The sequence below is a fragment of the Pseudophryne corroboree genome, chromosome 3, assembly GCF_028390025.1.
Source record: "Pseudophryne corroboree isolate aPseCor3 chromosome 3, aPseCor3.hap2, whole genome shotgun sequence".
NCBI lineage: Eukaryota > Metazoa > Chordata > Amphibia > Anura > Myobatrachidae > Pseudophryne > Pseudophryne corroboree.
The window spans coordinates 616,892,795-616,913,082 of record NC_086446.1 but is presented as its reverse complement, the minus strand read 5'-3'; the positions used below and the strand labels follow the sequence as shown (position 1 = coordinate 616,913,082).

The window sequence follows — 20,288 nt, the reverse complement described above, 5'->3', positions numbered from 1 at the left end:
GCGTGTGGAAAGCAGAATACGTCTAGTACTGGTGCTAATGACAACAACCCAAAACAAACTCTAAGTCAGACTATATTTTACTACCTATAAATAACTGCTGTGGACTGGTAGACGATTAATGCAGGGCAGAGGGTGGCAGAAGCTTTTATAAGGTCTGCACTTCAGCCAACCATATAAAAGCAAGAACGTTTTCTAGCAGTTGATTACCTCCTATGTATTAAAGACACTTATTACATGAATAAACTAAACCTTTCACCACTGCTAAAACTATAGGGAACATCTAGCTAGAATAATAAAATGACATACTGTAGTAGGACACAGCAGACATTGGGGGTAATTCAGAGTTGATCGTAGCACCAAATTTGTAAGCAGTTGGGAAAAACCATGTGCACTGCAGGTGGGGTCGGTGGGGGGCAGATACTGTATAACATCGGCAGGCAGAGTTAGATTTGGGAGGGGTGTGTTCAAACTGAAATCTAAGTTGCAGTGTAAAAATAAAGCAGCCAGTATTTACCCTGCACAGAAACAATATAACCCACCCAAATCTAACTCTCTCTGCGCGTGTTATACCTGCCAACCCCCCGACCCCCCCACCCCCCTGCAGTGCACATGGTTTTGCCCAGCTGCTAACAAATTTGCTCCTATGATCAGGTCTGAATTACCCCCATTGCCCCTATGTGTGTACGGTATCTGGTCATTAAGTTGACCAATACAGATCGACAGTCATTAGGTCGACATGGTTTCTAGGTCAACATGGCCACTAGGTCGACATGACAAAAGTTTTTTTTTTTACCTTTTTCATACTTAACGTTCCACGTGGACTACGATTGGGAACGGTAACCTGTGCCGAGTGCAGCGGCAGCGGAGCGAGGCACCTTGGGAGCCATGCGAGGGGACACCAATTGGGTTCCCAGTCACTTTACAAAGAAAACAACACCAAAAAAAGTTACAAAATTTCATGTCGACCTAGTCACCATGTCGACCTAATGACTGTCAACCAATAGTGGTCGACCTAATAACTGTCGACCTAAAGACCGGATACTGTACAAACAGACCTGCAACTTATACTGCGATAGTTTAAATGTTTTGCTCCAGAACTAAAGTCACAAAACCATATTTCTGTGCCGAGAATAACGTTTTTCGTGTGATGTTAATAAAACACATAAAGGTGACAAATAATACATAATGTAAAATGACCAATGGGACTGTAAATTTAGTATATAAGTGTTTAGGGTCACCTACCAACGAGGCTGGCAGAGAACTGCCACTGGGAATTTCTTCCATTCGTCTGCTGTTAATGAATAGAGTGGAGATCTCCAAGGACTCATTGTGTAAGGTGTGCAGCTGTAAATGTCTGTAGCCTACAGTGGTAATATAAAGAACAGGAAACAATCAGTACTAGTAATGAGAACATTGCAGCTGAGAAAAAAAATATGTATTGTAGCGGTGTTTTACTGAAAAACGGAGCCCCATTTATCGAATTTGCATTACTGTGAAATACAGATGCCAAGATATTACCAGAATTCACTGACGGGCTGAGAGGTACTGTACATAATATTGTAGCTTGAAGACATACCATAATAATGCCATACAGAGGTCTTTAGAGAGTAGGAGGCCAATACAGACTCCTTATGAATTAGAGTGCTGGTGACCATCAGCAGAAATGGTCACAATTGTATTGACTTTTAAATAGTCTTTCTCCTGGGAACGATGACACTGTTATTCTATTCTGCAGATATAAATATTATTACCTATGTTAAGATAAATGTTAAACATGCTGCTGGGTATTAGAAGCTGTATATTACAGCACATGCTACATCACACGCTTTCTCATGAATAACGTGTTCATCGGCAGGAGAAAGTCTAACAGTGACAGTAAGCCCTGGCTTAGTATGTCACCTACACAATCAGCCAATGTTTACTGTGCCTTAAATTCAACAAGAGGGCCAATGCCTTCTCTAATATTGGTATAATATATAATGTAACAGAAAACCTAGATGTGTACTGATTACCACTAAGGGTGGCATCCAATTATATCCCATCCGTTTTCGGCAGGTGAAAACGGACGGCTATCGCGATTAGACCGATGGTCATTACTGTGGTATCCAACTAGGGTCCATTTTCATCGGCCGAAAATGTACTCACGATCACATGAAAACATGAAGCATAATCCGCAATTAGTGCCAGCATCAATGGGGGGGGGGGGGGGGAGCCCCCCGGCGATACAATTACCCATGGTCATTGACCGTGTGGAAATTGGATGCCCCCTAAGACTGGCATTGTCAAAACAGCAGAAACCTTGTAGAAGAGACAGCTCAGCTATAAGCTATGTCCCGTGTAGCGTTGCTTGTCAGAGCGTCTTTTCCGAGCTAATGTGCTACCTAATTGCAATGTGATGCGAAAAACCACCTTACAAGGCTGCACTGATTAATTTGATATGTGATACTTGTATGTCTGTATATGACTGAGTCTCTGAATCTGTGTATGAAGTGCTATGATGCCTGCGGCTTTTTTTCATGACAAGTTCTGTTGTGCTTCATTTATAGTCAGACTCAGTCGCACAAGGATGTTGTATATGAATTCAATGAGTGCTGTCTTGTGAAGCGGTTTCGTCACATCACACTGCATTTAAGAAGCACATTTGTGCAAAAAGATGCTACAGGTTGAGTCTCCCTTATCCAAAATGCTTGGGACCAAAGGTATTTTGGATATGGGATTTTTCCGTATTTTGGAATAACTGCATACCATAATCAGATATCATGGTGATGGGACCTAAATCTAAGCACAGAATGCATTTATGTTACATATACACCTTATACACACAGCCTGAAGGTCATTTTAACCAATATTTTTTATAACTTTGTGCATTAAACAAAGTGTGTCTACATTCACACAATTCATTTATGTTTCATATACACTTTATATACACAGCCTGAAGGTCATTTAATACAATATTTTTAATAACTCTGTGTATTAAACACAGTTTGTGTACATTGAGCCATCAAAAAACAAAGGCTTCACTATCTCACTCCCACTCAAAAAAGTCCGTATTTCGGAATATTCCGTATTTCGGAATATTTGGATATGGGATACTCAACCTGTACAACGCTCACCACACTTGTGCCAGCCGTCTCACGCCACTGAGTACACTGAGGCTAGTTGTATGAAGGCACATTTGTACCAGCAGTAGTCGCTAACACACATGGCAAACACATATAATACAGGTGAAACTCAGAAAATCAGAATATCGTGCAAAAGTTCATTTATTTCAATAATTCAACTTGAAAGGTGAAACTAATACATTATATAGACTCATTACATGCAAAGTGATATATTTCAAGCCTTTATTTGTTATAATTTTGATGATTGTGGCTTACAGCTTAAGAAAACCCCAATTCCAAAATCTTATCAAATTAAAATATTATGAAAAGGTTCAAAATTGTAGGCTCAAAGTGTCACACTCTAATCAGCTAATTAATCCAAACCACCTGCAAAGGGTTCCTGAGCCTTTAAATGGTCTCTGTCTGGTTCAGTACAATTCACAATCATGGGGAAGACTGCTGACTTGCTAAAAACCATCATTGACACCCTCCACAAGGAGGGAAAGCCTCAAAAGGAAATTGCAAAAGAAGTTGGATGTTCTCAAAGGGGTGGTATTCATGTGACCGCCGGTCAGCTGACCGACAGTCACATGACCTCCTCCACGAGCCCGACGGCTCACTATCCCGATGGTCGGCATGCCGACCAACAGGGACTATTTCCACTCGTGGGTGTCCACGACACCCATAGAGTGGGAATAGAACCCGTGGCGACCGCAGGTCGTCACCGAGCCCGCAGCGTGGCAAGCGCAGCGAGCCCGCAAGGGGCTTGCTGCACTCGCCCCTCCCCGCCGGGATCCCGGCGTCGGTAATCTGACCAGCGGTCAGGAGACCGCCGGTCACCAGTACTACACCCTCTCAAAGTGCTGTATCAAAGCACATTAAAAGAAAGTTAAGTGGAAGGGAAAAGGTGTGGAAGAAAAAGGTGCACAAGCAGCAGGGATGACCGCAGCCTGGAGAGGATTGTCAGAAAAAGCCATTCAAAAGTGTGGAGGAGCTTCACAAGGAGTGGACTGAAGCTGAAGTTACTGCATCAAGAGCCACCACACACATACGGATCCTGGACGTGGGCTCCAAATGTCATATTACTCTTGTCAAGCCGCTCCTGAACAACAAACAATGTCAGAAGCGTCTTACCTGTGCTAAAGAAAAAAAGAACTGGTCTGTTGCTCAGTGGTCCAAAGTCCTCTTTTCTGATGAGAGCAAATTTTGCATCTCATTTGGAAACCAAGGTCCCAGAGTATGGAGGAAGAATGGAGAGGCACACAATCCAAGACGCTTGAAGTCCCGTGTGAAGTTTCCACAGTGTATGTTAATTTGGGGAGCCATGTCATCTGCTGGTGTTGGTCCACTGTGCTTTATAAAGTCCAGTCAACGCAGCCGTCTACCAGGAAATTTTAGAGCACTCGATGCTTCCTTCAGCAGACAAGCTATATGGAGATACTGACTTTTCCAGCAGGATTTGGCTCCTGCCACACTGCCAAAAGTACCAAAACCTGGTTCAATGACAGTGTGATTACTGTGCTGGATTGGCCTCGCCTGACCTGAACCCCATAGAGAATCTATGGGGCATTGCCAACAGAAAGATGAGACACATGAGACCGAACAATGCAGAAGAGATGAAGGCCGCTATTGAAGCATCCTGGTCTTCCATAACACCTCAGCAGTGCCACAGGCTGATAGAATCCATGCCATGCCGCATTTAGACAGTAATTCATGCATAAGGGGCCCAAACCAAGTACTGAGTACATATGCATGATTACACTTTTCAGAGGGCTGACATTTCTGTATTTAAAATCCCTTTTTTGTTGATTTTGTGTGATATTCTAATTTTCTGAGATTTTGGATTTGGGGTTTTCATCAGCTGTAAGCCACAATCATCAAAATTATAACAAATAAAGGTTTGAAATATCTCACTTTGCATACAATGAGTCTATATAATATATTGGTTTCACCGTTTCAGTTGAATTACTGAAATAAATGAACGTTTGCACGATATTCTAATTTCCTGAGTTTCACCTGTATGTGCAATTTTTCAGCAGTATCTGTTACTGCCTCATAAACAAGTCCTAAATGTTGTCTTAAGCTGGGTATATACTGGAGGATATATCGCCCGTCCAATCAAATGGACCGTATATCTTTACACAAGATATGTCTGCGAACGACTTTGTTCACAGATATACAGTATGGCGTCAGCCCTGCAGCACAGCTGATGCCTGAAATATCTGCAGCTATATATGTACATCAGGCTGTGCGTACATACACACTGGCTGCAGAGACTGCGGTCAAAGCTGGGCGGGCCCAGCTGTGACATCAGGACGGCATATTGAGCAGCCGATCAGAAAGTGTACAGTATATGCTTATCTGAATCAACTTGGTGGTCGGCGGATATCTCGGGTAAGTATGTACACAGCTTTAAACAAAGGTCAATCTAGGGCCAAAATAAAGCAAGTCTCTTTAGATGCAAAGTGAATAAAAGTGAATACCTACAGTATGTAGCCACATTATGACAGAAAGTAGGTCCTGAGTTTATATTTGACACCAGTAAATTGTTGCCGCAGTGATCATAAACAAAGTGGTCTCTACATACTGCTCTGACTAAATCTGCAGTTCAAAAGGTTCCACATAACAACTGCTTACTGTATAGATAGCATCACATTTGCTGCAAGGTTTTACAGTGTTAGACTTGTCCTGAATGCACCACCCCCATAGACACACTAACAAGTATATACTGGCCATCTCTGGCATTGATTGTGCCTCAATGGTTGGGTTGTAAGGTTGTCATTGCTCTAATGCTATGCCTTTCTGCATTACGTCTCCCTCAGCTGACACAGTGCCTGAGCATTTCCTACATCCTGCGGCATAGTCTTGATGTTGCTTCTGATGACTTCTAAATGCAGTAACTGTATCTCAGATTAAACCAGGTAATGCTGCGAGTCACAATTAAATATTACACTAGAATGAAATATTACCTCTCTTTAGGGCTTTGAGGGGAATGATTCTTTGGGCAGTCACTGCAGAGCTGTTGTTTTCTACTACAGCAAAGCGTAGAAATACAAGATCTTCAAAGTAAACTCGAAACATAAACTGCTCATTCCACATTGGGTTTAGAGTATTGCGATGGATAGGCTTCGTTCTGAAATGACAGCTGTCCACTGGCATCCCAAGCACATCGATCTCAATGCAAGGACTTCCTGTACTGTTACTTGGACAGACATTCTGTCCTGAGACAATCTGTAAGACGAGCAGATATTTAGGTTTGCAGCATGCAGGAATTGAAGCACTACGTGATAAACCAGATCATGACGTTTTCCTTGTACAGACTGGGTTTATGGTTTGTCATGACTTACTATTTTACACGCACCTGAAATTATAGATCATTATATAAAATAAATCCACTAAAATGCTCTCTGAGTGTGGACAATATAAAGCAATAGCACAGATTTCACAGGAAAGGAATAAGGGGGTTATTTAGCAATTGTAAAACAGTAGTTTGTGCATGGTTTAGGGATTTGAGAAATTTGAAAAGCCTGAACAGGCTTAGGATAGCTAAAGGTGCCAACACACTAGGACAATATTATGCCTTTTGGCACAATATTGATGCATCGGGTTGACATAGTGGGCCACATCGTTTGTGGTCCACTTATGATTGCAATCAGAGGCGCACTTCTTGGGATCGTAAGCAGGGTTTTAAGATCTTACCTGCAGCAGGTAAGATCTGGCTCTGTTGCTTGCGATAATGTGCTTTAACGTTATATCGCATGTGATCTAACGTTAGCATATTGTGAGTGAGGTGACCTGGACTCACAATATCATGAGTCCAGGAGCTTCCGGCGGCTGGCAAGGAGTTGAAGGGGTATAGTGTTAGCTGGTATAAATCTATGGAAGTAATACCAACAGACAGGGATCATAAGATTTGCTGCCTCAGAGCATTGGGCTCATGAGTTTGAGTCCAACTCTTGCCCTATATGAGTGGAGTTTGTATGTTTTCATTGTGTCTGTGTAGGTTTCCTCTGGGTATACCGGTTTCCTCCCACAATCATACTGGTAGGTTAATTGGCTTCTGATACAATGAACTCGTGTGTGTATATGAGGTAAGGTTTGTTGTAAGCTCCATTTGGACAGGACTCAATGTGAATTACTAAATATTCTCTGTAATGGTGTGCTGTGTGTTAATAATTACCATGAAATGGCCCAGTGAATGAAGCACCTACTGTATACGTAAAATATAATATTTAAACTTGAAAGGGTTAAACCTCATAACAATATTTTTGTTCGCTGATAACATGTTTACAAAAAAGTAAGTGTTGCATTTTATTATTTTACTGTGACTAACTTGCACAGATTTGTTGCTATGCGTTGTGAAGGCCCTCTAAACGTATGGGAACACTGGGTAGCTGGGATTGGCTGGGCCGTGGGGGCTTGGGAGCGTCTTGGGAGGCAAGTAGAGAATGCTGTCTGGCCACTCTGATTGTGTCTAGTCCACAATCACGGTGCTTGGGGAGCATCGCTCTCTGCCTGCCTCTCAGCCAGACAGTGAATGGCTGTTAGCACGCTGATTGGTAGATAGCTCTGCCTATCCACCAATCAGAGTGCTGACAGCCAATGAGCAAGGGAACTTCTTAACAAGAAGAACAGGCGCTTCGTATGAGATTGCTGCACCAAGCAGCTGCCGTAATTACAGGAGAGTCACTCCTTAGAAGACAAAGAAATATATACAAATGGCAGCGCTACTAATGAAGTGATTGGATTCTGAACACTATTGTCTTAAAAATATAACAATTTATTCTATTAAAAACAATATAACCATTAAAAACAATTATGGCTCTCCTCACAATTAAATGATATACATATACACCACTTTCAATAAAATTCTCTATGAATCGTTAGACCATTAGGTGTCTGTTCCTATATAATGTGCCCAAGAGTGTCCACTTGTCCATGGAGGATATGTTTTGTATATATATCTCAGCACAGTTCGGTTAGTATATATTTACCGATCACCACTTTAGAGGTGGAAAGGCTTCCATACATGAGAATCCATGTTATGCTTGTAATGTCCTCATTGAGAATGGTGAATTGCTGGAATCGTCCTCTTATTAATGCACAGCGGACTGTTTGTGGATCCGAGGGTTGGTTCAGACACACGTGGATGGTCTCCAAAGTAAAATTGTAGCAAGAAGTGGTGTATGGCAGGGGTCCTGACGCGTTTCGCTGCTCCCCAAAACGAATTGCAGCTTTATCCTTCGATAAAGCTGCAATTCGTTTTGGGGAGCAGCGAAACGCGTCAGGACCCCCTGCCATACACCACTTCTTGCTACAATTTTACTTTGGAGACCATCCACGTGTGTCTGAACCAACCCTCGGATCCACAAACAGTCCGCTGTGCATTAATAAGAGGACGATTCCAGCAATTCACCATTCTCAATGAGGACATTACAAGCATAACATGGATTCTCGTGTATGGAAGCCTTTCCACCTCTAAAGTGGTGATCGGTAAATATATACTAACCGAACTGTGCTGAGATATATATACAAAACATATCCTCCATGGACTAGTGGACACTCTTGGGTACATTATATAGGAACAGACACCTAATGGTCTAACGATTCATAGAGAATTTTATTGAAAGTGGTGTATATGTATATCATTTAATTGTGAGGAGAGCCATAATTGTTTTTAATGGTTATATTGTTTTTAATAGAATAAATTGTTATATTTTTAAGACAATAGTGTTCAGAATCCAATCACTTCATTAGTAGCGCTGCCATTTGTATATATTTCTTTGCTGACAGCCAATCCCTGTATGGAAGCATGTGGAGGGCAGGGGACCACATGAGTGGTAAATTAGGACTTCATGTTTTTTAACTTATTCTTGTGAATGGGTGGGTAGGGGTCCATGTGCATTGCTTTACCCGGGGCCTACAATGTTAAGAAGACCCTGTGCATTGTTTTGTCTTTAGCGTGTTGCTGTCCATGTTGGTAAAGTTCATCATCAGGAATCAGAAACAGCAGCTGCAGATTTTTAGAATGAAGTATTTTGAAAGATTGTATTATTATAGTACTTGGAGGTCTGAGTAAATAAAACGCTCCTTGTAAAATGTCCGGCTTTTAATAGCTTATACTTTCAGTATATTTTAAGATTTCAAATAGTTAAAAAAAATCCTACTTCTATCAACAGAATCAGACAACCAGAGAACTATATGTAATCCCATCCCAGCATAATGTATAGATTAAATGCATAGATTTATAGGAGTGATGTCTGAAGACTAAGCTGGGTGTGAAGTGTTTAGAACAGGAGTCTTTAGTTACATGCGTGCACTGTTTCAGCAGAAGGGCAGTAGGTTTAATGGTGAAGTTGCATTTAATACAGCTATCACATACAATGTCTATTCCAAAGGTTTTTATCTGCAATAAACAACTTACAGATAAGGAATAAATTGATGGCTCCATGCTTTCTAAGTCTCGATCCAGTGGAGAGAATAGCTGGTGCATTGGGCATCCCCTATCCCACAACACAGGTGGTTTCAACACATAGCCACAGCCACCGTTTGCTTCAAACATTGCAGTATTCAAATGCAAAGAGAGATCTGAAATGGAAAGTATGATGAGTTTTAAAACTAGACATAATTTCCATCTATCAAACATAGCAAGAACTCTTACAAATGACATCACTATAGTACTTTATGTCAAGCGGGTAACTCAGGAGATGCTTTAATGCTTGTAGAACTCCATGAAATCCAAAGTGGCACGCACCACCATCATATTAGAGTCAGGCCAGTCTCTGGCATGGCTAGCTGATGGAAGAAAATGCAGCAGGGAAAAAGACCTTACTGTCTGTATCACATAAAAATACATCTGACTAAAACGTTAATTCATTTTTAGGCTTTATTTCTTAGGTTCCGCAGTAAACAGTTCCAACATGCTGGCATGAAAGGCAGTATCAGACAATAGCAGACATTTCTTTAAGCTGTTCTACTATGGCTTTTTATTTGTATACTAGTTACCAGACAGTCACAACGATGGAACATAACATAATAGTAACGTCAGCAGCGTTGGCTGTGTGCGCCCAAATAGAGCAACACTTGAACTGCTCAGTCGGGCGCCATCCAGTGGCTGCCAGCGCAAAAAACACTTAATACCCCCCCCCATAGCGGGGAGGATCAGCATTAGCCTTTTATTATATATGATTACATAATAATAAAAAAAAATTAAAAAAAGCAGTGTTCCCTTGTTCCACCTGGCATATAACATACCATGCTGTCAGATGGCCAATGTTCTTGCAGAGGAGCAGATGCTACGCCTGCAGCAGCGAATCACTGAAGCCTGCTGGAGGGGTCTATCTGCACAAGACTCCTACTGTGGCATTAGCATACAGTATATCCGCAGTAGCAAATGCGTTAACCTTAGCAGCTGCTACTGCATTGTGAAGAACTAGGAATCAGGCCCCATGTTAAATGCTCTCTCTTGTGCATATGGGCATCTGCGGGAAATATTTTTCTACTTCCCTTTGCTCATTCAGTGGTATAAGCAAGTAATAAAAAATAAAAACAAAAACTTCAAAATCACAAAGTCATAATTTGTGGTATAATTCTGCAACTGTATGTGTCTAACACATGAAAGACAACCAGCAGTCACTTCCTTTTGTTTGATAACAATGTTTGCCAAACTAACAGTAATTACTGGGGATACATAGAGTAGTAATAGCACATAAGTTACTAAAGTACCATTGTACAGTAAATCTCTCTGCACATGTTACATCTGCCCCACCTGCAGTGCAACATGGTTTTGCCTGACTGCTGACAACTCTGAATAACCATCTATGTTCTGATATATACAGAACATGTATCAGCACAATTTAAGCTGTGGGTTTTACGATAACTTTATAGATCAATTCTAAAATAACAAATAAGTAATTTTCACGGACAAACACAGTGGTTAAAAGAACATGGAACAAACAAATTAGCACTGGCAAAGGCAGCATTGCTTTTCTAAAGAAGCTATTCTTATCTCAGTAAAATTATAGAGACTATTCGTACTATCGTTTATAAGCTTTTCAGGCACAGTGGTTTACACATTGAATCATCTAAAGTATGGAAAAATAATCATTGCTTATACAGTATGTATTAATAATACAGATAAAAGTATAACAACATTCAGCAGTGTGTCAATGTTTAAAACACGATCAATATAAGTCAATGTAATGTGGAGGAGAAAGTAATAAAGCAAAGGAATTTTTTTTAAAAAGAGATGCAATGTCAGTACGGTACACATGTGGGCAGTCACATTGACACAAAGAAATTACATCTATTTGCACCACCAAGGTCAGAAAAGAGTTAAGTGGCCCATTCACAGAGCTATTCCAATAGCTTATTTGGTCATTTTAGACAGAGCTGAAAAGAAACTCCTGTATGGGATATAGTCAGGATCCCGGTGCTCACCATCCCAATGGTCACAATACCAGCTCCGGAACCCCAACGGTTAAAGTACCGTCAGACAGTGAGTATAAGGGTTAGGTTTAGAGTTAGGCACCTTGGGGAGGGGGGGCAGTTAGGGCTAGGCTGCGAGAGGGATGGGTTAGGATTAGGGTTAGAATACTTACCAAAATATGCTGGGATTTTGACGGTTGGGATTCCGCTACACGCATTGTGGCTGTCACAGCCGTTACTGCAGATGTGAGCAATGCTGATCAACACTGGATCAGGAACAAAATAGACGCTGAACGCAATCTGACAACGCACTGTAAGTAATCATTAGGCAACTGCATTATTTGACCATTTCAGTGGAGTGCCTGACTTGTCCAATTCGTCTGTGCACTTACAGTAAGTGGGCAAAACTAGACAAGACCTGTTTGCTAAGCTCTAGAGCCAAACTGGTCTGACCATGTATGGGAAATTTCAGGCTGTAAATCACAACGTCCAATTAGGAACTAAATTAAGCAAGGTCAAGTGTGTTTATAATACTTACCTACAAAAAAGTTCAGTATAAAATAATATCTAATGAAAATCTTCGTTAATCACACTAAATGCAAGTGGACATAAAATCGTGTATCTTCAAAGCCTGATGTACATTACAATTCACTGTTACATTCTTAAATTTCAAATAAAAACACCAAGGTAGCAGCAATGTGATAAGACGTTTACAGTCCAGGCTGCAGGATAATAACACAGAGAATGGGAAAGGCACTTGTTAGGTTCGCTGTCATTACAATATGGTAAGAAGAGTGGAGTTTACATTGAGGGAAAAACATAGTGAAACAATATCCGGGTATTTAAACAAGCAGTGAGAACAGTTTCAGTTCTCAGGGTATGTGAAGAGTGATGATCAAAAGCTTAAAGTCAGCATTCACACAGTTGAACCAGATGTGGACATATACAGAGGTTAGCAATATACAAGTGCAAGAGATCACGTCATAAATATTAAGTAAAAGGACTGGCGGGGACCGGCAAAATAAATCTACCACAAATCCAGATGCTGACATCATTAAGGCCACTTGGAAGCAGGCCACGAGAAACAAACATGAGAGTTTCTAATCTATAAAGATTTAACATTACAATGTAACATAAAAATGCCTTGTTAATGGCACCTCCGATAATGTCAAATCAAAATTATTGAGAGTACAGTAAATGGGAAGAATTTGTGTGAGAGGTTTTAAAGCGCATATTGGGAGAAATTACAGCTGTGGCTCGGGTTGCATTTAGTAAGGTATAGAACGGTGTTCAAACAATGTTTGACAAAGTGTGGCTGCAGTTCATGGATGTTTCTGAAATGACAAACTCTTCTCAATCTACATAGCATCATCTAAACTACAGAAATCATGATCTAGAGTTAGAATGTCTACACAAACGTTTGTGCTGTTCATATACTGTAACCACAAGCACTTCAAAAATAAAGGCAATATGTTGCTTTTAAGCTGAATTAAAAAAAAAAAAATAGAAAAAAAAACAGAACAAAACAAAACCAGAAAGCAAACGCAGACTACCTCATAGTTTGTACACAAATCATTATTTAATCTGTCCACCTTCAATTCTGGTGAATAGTCTTAGTGACACAGATGATGGAAGAGCCATGGGTGAAAGACGAGCCAGATAAACGCTCTCTCTTGTACCTGCTCCGCCATCTGGTTTACTAAGTTGGCCATGCCACAGCCTGCTCTCTATACAGAACAGTAATACCAGTGTGATCCTTCAGATGGACTGTCCATGGAGAGTCAGCCACATAGCTTATAGAATATCCCCAAGAATAATGCAATAACCATTGTTTGTGAATATGGTGACTGACTTACCATCAGTTTGGTAGTTTAGAGCAACTAATTGTATTCCATGGAGCCAGAACATCAGAGGATGAGGATTTGAAGAGTCAATGCGTGTAGCGGCTGGATATGTCCTTAACAACTGATATGAAGTGTGCTGAATCAGCTGCTGCGAATACCGTCTACATAATCGCTTGGCAGCATTTTCATTCAGTGACGAGATGTGATAGCACCTGGGTGTTCGTATAATGGCACTAAGCGAAGTGCTGGGGTTGAAAGGAGGTGAACACGGCTCCTCCCAGCTCTGCCGTGTATCAGCTGTGCCTGCAGGCAGAATGTAGTGTCATAAAATGTACAAAAGGTACGTGATTAAATCATAATAAACTAAACAGACACCTGAAGTCATTTATGCAAGTGAACAAGATAATAAAAAGTCATATTATGCGTGATGGAATACAGTCTTAGCGCAGTTATTATATTAGAAAAGAACATACAGCCATTACCTTTTCCAGATGTTTTGGCCAGTGCTGTAGGTTCCCCAGGGCTTGTTCTACCAGGATTGTTGCCAAAAATGGACTTCCTGCTTTTTCTTTCCTTTCCTCTGCCAGATCCACATGGGTTTAATGTTGAAAGGCCTGTTCCCATAAAATTAAGACTAATGAACCACATAAGCAGACCAAGAGGGCACGACATTTTCCGTGGCCTTTTTAGAGCACGTTTTATGGAAATTAACCAGCTTGCCTTGCACTACATTACATCACTAATCTCCCATCTACTGTACATCTTCTAAATGCAGTTTACATCTCTAGCAGACTAGGACAAACACTTGCTTTTAGATAAAATACAGAGAATGATGGGCTAAAGTTAGGATAAATATGATGTAACATACATAGATCAATACAGGAGACATGAATAAAATAAAACATAAGGAGACATGCATAAAATGAATTGCACAATAGTGACCTTGTAATAAAATTAATAAAAAAAAGCAATTTTTAGAAAACAAACCTAAACACTGCACACAACTAATATAAATCTGTAACATTAAAGTGCTACAATGAATCGAGGTATAATCTTACATCCGCTCTTAATTGCTTTATATTTTACTTTACAATTTCAATTTAAAAAAAAAAAAAGATCCTGCTACTTACAGTCTCCTGTACTTCCTCACTGATTTCTAGGAATTCTCATTGCAGTTTACCATCATGTCTGATTCTGCTCTAAACTTATCAGGACCAGCCACAGAGGAAGGTGACAAAAGCAGATACCTGTTGCACTATTTAATCTTTTAGATGTACAGTACTAGAAAGACACACTCAGTCATGTGTTCACTGCTATGGCACACACATGAGCAGTAGCTGTCTAATAGCTGCAATATTTTGGGGATTCTGTACCTATGCCTCAATGTTTACACTGCTGTCTATTATGGTCTTTGAAAGGTATGAAGGAAAACATAACAGTAATGTCAGCGCCAGCGACTGTGCATGCCCGAACGGACCAACACTTGAATTGCTCCGTTGGGAGCCATCTAGTGGCCGCCGGCGCACTTGAATTCCCCCTTAGAGGTGAGGAGTCGCATTAGCCTTTTATTATATAGGATATATACGAGACATTTAATTTTCTGTGTTTCAGACAGTTCTTTTTATAGTAATTATACCAGTACCTATGGGGTACCAAATAAGTGGTGTGACCTCTATTCAACGGGTCGCATTATAACATATGGTCTGTGACTGACAGGATGAGAATGCAATTTAACGTGGGTTATATTCCCCCTCGGGTGGTGGCGTGGACTATCACCCAAGTGGGAACTTCAGCCGGGATCCCGACAGCGGGCAAATTGAATGCCTCCCGGTACAGATATGGGGTGGTGAACAGGCTTGGGCTTCTGTTTGTACCCATATTTTATGACTGGCAGACATTAGCACTGGTTATGCCTATTGCATTGGCCATAAATAATTTGATTTGATCGTAGACCACCTACCCATGGCACCCCTGCAAGTGCCCCACAGCACCCAGTTTGGGAACCAATGGAATATGTGGATAACCTCTGTGTATATTTACACTTAGAAAGTTACTAGGACATTCTCTCTTCTTTGTTGACTTAAGGTGGTGTACTCTTACAACAGTGTATTTATGCAGAGTGCTAATAAAACATGCTCTTACCTAAATGTGAATCTAATCTAAACTAATCTTCCAGCATTTTAGATACTTCAAAAGAAGATGAGATATTTATTGATTTGGCGTACAGCCGGACATACCACAATCTGCAGTCAACATTCAGAATACTGCCAAGGAATGACAAAATAGATTATTCAACTTACCGGGAAATTTTACAGCTTGGCAGTAGATGATAAGGTCTGATAGCTCTGGGGCGATCTGTCTACTTTCTTTCTTGTTTTGAGGCAGATAAAACTCTTCGTCCAATTCCATGTCGTAGACCTATACACACAATAAACATAGCTATGTCCAGTGTCAGATGATAACTCACTCAGTGAGCACTAGATAAGTAGACTGGCAGGATCACACTTCATTGTAATGGCCGATTAGTTTATGTGGCTGTATAGACTACGTTTAGTCAGACGGTTTCAAAATACATTTCTGTCATTTTTCCCCCCAATTTATTCAGATAGAAAGAAGACCTAGAACAAAGAATACCTTTCCTTTATTGCTAATAATGCTGCCATCCGTCTTCTTCACCCTCTTAGGAGCCTCCTCGTTATATTCAAATTGCAGCTTCTCATTGCATGGCTTACTTTCAGGACGGTCGTCAAGTATATTATCTGTAATGGAATCAATCTGCAGGTGAGAACAGCAACAACAATTTCTTTTCTGTTCACTACGTTAGAATTAGTTGGCTTGCTGTAAAAATAAAAATATACAAATCAATAGTTACCTCTTTAGCTGGTACACATCCAGGTAATGTGCTAGGAGTAATAATACCTTTCAGACATGCTTGGTATTTACAGTGCAGGTTAGGTATTACACCACGCCATCGATGGGTAGGCTTACCGGTAATGCGAGGTTAGGTATTACACCACGCCATCGATGGGTAGGCTTACCCGTAATGCGAGGTTAGGTATTACACCACGCCATCAATGGGTAGGCTTACCCGTAATGCGAGGTTAGGTATTACACCACGCCATCAATGGGTAGGCTTACCCGTAATGCGAGGTTAGGTATTACACCACGCCATCAATGGGTAGGCTTACCCGTAATGCGATTGTTAGAACAGAGGTGAATACGGATAGATGGAGGCATATGCACTATTAGATACAATATTGGGGTTCATGTTGTAATGAGTGTAGCCAGTGGCGAATTTCCCATCAGGTATGTGAGGCACATGCCTAGGGGTGGCACTTGTTTGGGGGGTAACTGCAATATATATCCACTGTACTGTACTGTACCATAAGCCGACTAGAATGGAGTGTAAGCGGTTAGGGCATGCACATACTGCCCCTATGAGCTGTCATACTCAGTAAATATGTATACATATTCTAAACAAATAAAAAATGTCATCACTAGTGGCATTTTGTATTATTCTACTAAATTGCCCATCATCAAATGAGGGCTTATAACCAATCAATAAAAATAATAAAATTAGGCAGGAGGGGGGCGGCCATTACTGTTGTGACTAGGGGTGCCCTCACCCCTAAATCCGGCTCCGAGTGTAGCTAGCACAACCGAGGCACCAATAATGTGGACTACATAGCATATAAAAATAATATACCACAACAAGTAACACATGGGGTTGGCATGCTTTACACACAGTGATCAGGAATCCAGTGCACCAGCTAACTCAGGGGTGGGCAAAGTACGGGCCGCAGGCCGCAAACTGAACCTGCCCGGCCCCCTACCTCCCATCAGTGTGCAATGACAAGCGGCCCAACTGGCTGAGCTGCTTGTCATTGCACTGCATTGCCTCCCAGCCGTCGGCGCCACTGAGGAAGCTTGGTCACGTTGGGTACCGCTGGCCGGATTACCGTGACCTCAGACACTGTTGGGGGTGGAGCCAAAGGTAGAACCTCAGCGTGGATGTGTGTGGCGTGCGGCGGGCAGTTTGAATACATGCAGCAGCACAGGCACAGCACCTTCTGTGCTCGGGAAAGTGCACCTAAGTAAGGAACATGCTTGGAGGGAGGGGATAGAGGGGAGGGAAGATGATAACTGTTATGTAGCCCATACACTTGTGTGATATCAGGTAAAAACCTTCGATTTCGACCACATCTGTGAGATAAATTGAAGGATTGTATGCACATTTTAGGTACCATGCGACGCGATGCGTGGTCACGATATTTTCTGTGCGGCCCTCGAGTATTCGCTGTAAAGTGTAAGTGGCCCCCCAGCTGAAATAATTGCCCACCCCTGAGCTAACTGATGCTGATACGAATATAGTCATATACCACAACAAGTAACACATGGGGTTGGCATGCCTGCTGGTAAGAATAGTCATATACCACAAAAAGTAACACATGGGATTGACATGCTTCACACAAAGTGATCAGGAACCCGGATGCACCAGCCAACAGGTGCTGGTAAGAATACAGTCATATACCACAACAAGTAACACATGGGGCTGGCATGCTTTACACACAGTGATCAGGAACCCGGTGCACCAGCTAACAGGTGCTGATAAGAATATAGTCATACAGTATACCACAAAAAGTAACACATGGGGTTGACATGCTTCACACAAAGTGATCATGAACCCGGATGCACTAGCCAACAGGTGCTGGTAAGAATATAGTCACATACCACAAAAAGTAACACATGGGGCTGGCATGCTATACACACAGTGATCAGGCACCCGGCGCACCAGCTAACAGGTGATGGTAAGAATATAGTCATATACCACAACAAGTAACACATGGGGCTGGCATGCTATACACACAGTGATCAGGCACCCGGCGCACCAGCTAACAGGTGATGGTAAGAATATAGTCATATACCACAACAAGTAACACATGGGGCTGGCATGCTATACACACAGTGATCAGGCACCCGGCGCACCAGCTAACAGGTGATGGTAAGAATATCATTTTATCACAGCAGAGCTGTGATGTGCAAGAAAGCATAAAAACAGACACTTCCATAATATGTATTAAATTAATGATGATCTCTAGTAATATATGCACAGGGCAGAGTGTTTTATTTATGCTGACTGATCGCTTCGTTAATTAGCAGGAGATGAATTGTATAAATCCATGCAGTTAGAACATCCAGTCAAATGGCTTTTACCTTCCTGGCTGTTAGGCGCAGGGGAAGCATTAAGGACATCAGCTACAGGAAAAGAGTCAAACAAGCAATCAGAGAAGGAAATGGTGAAAAAGACAGGCAACACCAGTCATTATAATTCAGTAATTGTCAGAATTAAAATAAATAAAAAAAAAGCATATTTAAAGAATGAACAAAGAGAACCCTACACCAGGGAAATGTATTACAGACAGTGGTACATGCACAGACAATTAGTTTGTTAGTATTGAAGCATGAGCTCATTGAGCATCTAACAATCAGTGCACATCTAACAATACTCTCACCTATGAGAGTATTGTACATTTAATACTCTTATTTTAACCTCTACAAACAAAATGTTACTTTGTATTAGTGGTACTCTATTTATGCAGCTGATGTTATACATATAATATGGCTGATTCTGAGTTTGGAGAAAAGCAAAAAAAGTTACTTTGCACCCTGGACAAATCATGGGGGTGATCTATAATGGGCATTGCACATGGACCCCTGGGTTCAGAAGGGCCCACCCTGCACTCATTCAAAACAATTACCTCTCTGTCGACTGGAAGAATCGCAGGTATCACCAGGAACATGACACAGGCGTCATGTATCCAGGGATGGAAAAAATAAGAATTTACTTACCGATAATTCTATTTCTCGTAGTCCGTAGTGGATGCTGGGGACTCCGTCAGGACCATGGGGATTAGCGGCTCCTAATCCCCATGGTCCTGACGGAGTCCCCAGCATCCACTTAGGACGTCAGAGAAATAGGAAAGAGCGGCTGCGCAATGTGCTAGGACAATAGAAATGAGAGCTGACGTGTAAATAATATAAAGTAATTTATTTATACTAATAACATCACATAAAAAAGCAGATTATATGTTTAAAATAAGAATTTATACCAGATTAAATGTAAAACACCTTGAATTTTATAGAGATGTAGACTACAGGTAAACACCTGTGATGATAATGTGTCCAGTGACAAGCTCCAGAGATAATGTCCACAATGAATGAGCAAAATATAAGAGTGCCGGAAAACAGTCTCAATATAGCAGATATGAATATATGCCTGTTGTCAGACGAAACAGTAGATACCTCTCCGTGGGCTGGTACAGACCGAGCGTCCTCGGCTGTATGATCCTGCAGTGCCCACTATTTGCTATGCAGCGTGGAGGTGGTTGTGTTGTTGTCTGACAGGTTCTCAGCGGCGTGCTGATGTCTATTTAAACATACTTCATTTCTTAGTGTCATGCTCATACAAAATGGTTTGAATGTGGGGCACACTTTATTCATATACACATTATAGATGCCTCTATATTCCATACATCTAACCAGCGGGTCCGGTGGCGCATCTGGTTTGACCGCTAATCCGCTTTGAATGAGGAATTTAATGTCCACCGGTGTACTGGGTGTTCGATTCCCATCTTCATTTATACATATTCTTTTCTTGGTCTCATAAATTGTTGTCTTCTCTTACTAATTGTTTTTATAATAGGTTTTGATAATCTTTCTACTCATCATCGTGTGATATATTAATACAACGTCACATGGTGCTATATGCACATATGGAGTTGCTTACACTGTATCTCTATCATGCGACTTATCATATAACTTGTGTTTATTGGGTTCTTTTTCCCCAATTAGTACATTCAGACTAACTATATACTCTTTTTTATATAATGATATGTACTAATTTTTATTTTAAAGA

The 20,288-nt window shown here is 41.2% G+C and overlaps 1 protein-coding gene across 13 annotated transcripts in view; it reads right to left on the bottom strand.

The window, feature by feature from the left end:
- The window catches only part of PLCE1 (phospholipase C epsilon 1), a 624,299-nt gene that overhangs the window by 42,624 nt on the left and 561,387 nt on the right, over positions 1-20,288 (bottom strand). For 10 of the 13 annotated variants that reach the window (XM_063961638.1, XM_063961640.1, XM_063961641.1 and 7 more), the window contains 8 exons: positions 18,587-18,628; positions 16,007-16,131; positions 15,673-15,790; positions 13,855-13,986; positions 13,385-13,675; positions 9,526-9,689; positions 6,071-6,332; positions 1,243-1,361 (listed from right to left, as the gene is read on the bottom strand). In XM_063961638.1, the coding sequence (XP_063817708.1) occupies positions 1,243-1,361; positions 6,071-6,332; positions 9,526-9,689; positions 13,385-13,675; positions 13,855-13,986; positions 15,673-15,790; positions 16,007-16,131; positions 18,587-18,628 (1,253 nt within the window). The remainder of the gene's footprint in view (positions 1-1,242; positions 1,362-6,070; positions 6,333-9,525; positions 9,690-13,384; positions 13,676-13,854; positions 13,987-15,672; positions 15,791-16,006; positions 16,132-18,586; positions 18,629-20,288) is intronic. The other 3 variants (XM_063961646.1, XM_063961647.1, XM_063961649.1) reach the window with 1 other exon arrangement.